Raw genomic sequence first — 3,197 nt, 5'->3', positions numbered from 1 at the left:
TTGAACCAAATAGGCGGAGACATATAGCCACTGCTCAGAAAGGCAGACAAAGCGACCACATTTACTTTGTCACAATAAAACACTCCCTATCCACCAGTAATACGTATCTATTTCCAGTTAGTATTGTACACGCAGTATTTGTGGATCAGTGCCCTTGTTGATCGTGTCCTATTTTGCCACCAACTGCGCAATAATTGTTGCTCGGGTAAGGTCAAAGCTGCATCACATATTTAGGTGAGAATGAAAACCATTCACCTCAGGCCCAGCACAATGTCGTTATAGCTGTCGTGTTTGTATAGTTGATACATGTATGCCTAGCTTTATTGTATTTCGAACATGTAATCTGCCTGTGGAGGTGAGTAGGAGGAGATGCACCCGTTACGCCATTGTTCAGGCGAATAGACAGACATGCTTGCTGTGCCTAACTAACGTTAGTTCAACAGTACCTTAGTATTGGGATGACCGATAGAAAAGATGAGAGTGTTTAAAATGTCTTTTTGTCACTGAATTGCAGCATGGAGTCGAAACAAGCATGGATCATATGGATTATATTAGGCGTGCTTGTGAACATCGTCGTCATTGGCGTAATTGTGTATGTTGGGGCAATAAACCCGGAAGATCAACAGGCTCCTGCTGCAGATGAGAAACTGAAAGCGCTTAGCGACAGGGAGGTATGTACATGTTATAAATTTGTATCTGAAGTACTAGTATCAAGTGTATGAAGTATGAATGGGTTTATTTCATTTTAATATAGAGATCAGCAATTGTCATTTTAATGTAGGTATCCATACTGTCGAATAGATTGCTCACCTGTACGGATTCAAAACAAATATAATTATTATTGCATGGTTGATGCTATTATTTACAGACGGACACCTAGTTCCAGTGCAGTGAGGCATGATGTTCATATTTAAGTCAGTGTTCATACTTATCACACAGTTTGCTGCTGTTTGTTTGAATCTGAAGCATGAAATGTTCTTCAATAACATTATGTTGGTGAATGTAATGTTTATGAAACTTCCTTATGTAACAATTGATACTGGAGAATATACCTACAGATAAACGATGCCCTGAAAGATACGCAGACAGATGCACGGGTGTTCAGTGATCAAAGTGGAGGTAGGATGAAAATAATCAATCATTATTATGTTTTCATCGTGCATATGTTCTGCCAGTATCACAAAAAAAACGTTATAGACAACAAAAAACCCAAGACGTTTTATAGCTCTAGTTTGAGAAAATAATTGTTTAACTTATACAAATCGAAAAATGTGCATGTTGATTTAACTGCTGCAAGGTATCGCAATGGGCTTGCATAGGTCCGGACTTGTACAAACAGCTGCACACCCACGTGCATTTACGTCACTGAATGAATGATACACCCTTAAAAGCAAAGTTGAACCCCATTTCAGCACCCACATTAATTCATATTTAATTCAGATGTGTTTGAAACGACGTTCCTGAACCTCCTGAAACCCATGGCTTCCCTTCACGGATTGCAGCCTTTTCGGTCACCAGGTATGTCGGTGTGAAGGTTTAATATCCACATTCTACTCGATCTGAAACAAATCTTGGCATCACAGGTAGATACAAAGCATGAAAGAGGTGTCAACTCCAAATACTTTTATTCAAGTGATGGTCTCAAGTAAATGTGAAATATCATGTTTCACACATTAAACTTCATATCCATATTCTTCACACATACAATTCAGCAAAATGCATGCATAGTTTGGACGCACGGTTCACTGTCTGGGAATATACTGTTATATATCATATCGATATCTATTCAGACATTTATGGTGGAAGGACAACAGTTCGAACTTGGATAAGAAGAGATGGTCAGAAAAAGTCTCATCTTCTTAATGGAATGAAGTACGAGCATGGAAGCATCATTGTTCCTGCGAGTGGAACGTACCGTGTAACTGTCCATGCCGTAATGCACTATGAGGGTACACGGGGAAGGTGTGAAGTCAGCTCACTTAAAGTCGTCCGATACAACGCATTAGAACAGAAGCAAGAGGTTGTATTTCAGGACAAGAGAACCATGAGCCTGGACGCCACCGAGTGGTCTACTGAGTACATCAGTCACATTGATGGTCTTGTACAGTTACATGCAGAAGATCAGATAGCTGTCGTTGTATCAAACCTATCACTACTAAAGTCATATAGAAATGATCATTACTTTGTGGTCGAGTTGATTTGAAATGATTTGGAATCAATGCACGGCAGTCTAATCGGCTGTCAAACATGCATCTCCAGATTTGTCGTACGAATTTGGTTTCTAAGGTGCTTTGGGTGTTCGCTATATGACATCTTAACTTTGGTTATGTAGTAGTATTCCATTAAAAACGAACTTTATTTTAATGAGAACATATTATGTTTTTATTCATTTTGTTTTCAATCAGCATCAGTTTGATTCGCTGTGCAGAGTTGCGCCCCTTGGGCATGCCAGAAACCTATGATTTGGGGTTCGAATCCCGGTTCGCCCCAATTATGTTGCTCGGTTTGTCAGCACCATACCCTTGCTTGTGGGTTTCACCGATGTGGTAAACGTCTGAGACCTGCATCACTTCGGGTTTCCTCCCACATTAAGCTGACACGCCGCGATATAACTGGAATACTGTTAAAAGCGGCGTTAAACCCAACTCACTCACTCACTCACTCAGCACAAATTTTATCTGGAGGTTGCTTGGAGAAGACAGTGATGGTATTTGTTTTAATTACAGCATATACTGCAAACGGAAATGTTCTCAGATGACTGATAGTTTAATGATGATACAATTTCAAAACCAAAGCATAGTCAGCTGAGTTATTCGTCCAGTTAATACAATCATTTATATCAAAAGATGTTGGCCCATGTTGTGTGTGAATATCGCATTGAACAAACAGAAGACGCACATTAAAATGGCGGAAGATTTATTTGACTGGCGGCAGTGTATGTGTTTAGACCAGAAGGAGTGACTACTGTGAGTGAGTATGGTTTTACGCCGCTTTTTATCAATAATAATAACAACCCGGGAGACACCATAAATGGTCTTCACATTGTACCCATGTGGGAAATTAAATGGAACACGGCCCTTAGTGTGACTTGAGAACGTTTGAACCACAAGGCTTCCTCAACGCGCCGACCAGAACGAAAGCGCATGAGTCATCTGCAGTGAGATCGAGACTGCAAGCGACACGGGTTTCACAGGGAT

General features: G+C 40.4%; 1 protein-coding gene across 1 annotated transcript; it reads left to right on the top strand.

The window, feature by feature from the left end:
• Positions 1–259: 259 nt before the first annotated feature.
• On the top strand, positions 260–2,353 carry LOC139448097 (uncharacterized). Its single transcript, XM_071229611.1, has 4 exons — positions 260–671; positions 1,059–1,119; positions 1,441–1,518; positions 1,791–2,353. Exons 1-4 carry the CDS (start codon positions 516–518, stop codon positions 2,201–2,203), a joined length of 708 nt encoding a protein of 235 aa, XP_071085712.1. The 5' UTR covers positions 260–515; the 3' UTR covers positions 2,204–2,353.
• The last annotated feature ends 844 nt before the right edge of the window (positions 2,354–3,197 follow it).

This window comes from Haliotis cracherodii, unplaced genomic scaffold (assembly GCF_022045235.1).
Source record: "Haliotis cracherodii isolate W230 unplaced genomic scaffold, xgHalCrac1.p SCAF_7, whole genome shotgun sequence".
NCBI classification, from domain to species: Eukaryota; Metazoa; Mollusca; class Gastropoda; order Lepetellida; family Haliotidae; genus Haliotis; species Haliotis cracherodii.
Note: the sequence above shows the minus strand (reverse complement) of the source record. Positions and strands in the feature narration are given on the sequence as shown.

Excerpts from the sequence above, each read along its gene's own strand:
- LOC139448097 (XM_071229611.1), top strand. The coding sequence starts at position 516 with ATGGAGTCGAAACAAGCATGGATCATATGGATTATATTAGGCGTGCTT. Across the intron at positions 672-1,058 it reads AAGCGCTTAGCGACAGGGAG|ATAAACGATGCCCTGAAAGA; the intron begins GTATGTACATGT and ends ATATACCTACAG. Across the intron at positions 1,120-1,440 it reads GTTCAGTGATCAAAGTGGAG|ATGTGTTTGAAACGACGTTC; the intron begins GTAGGATGAAAA and ends TATTTAATTCAG.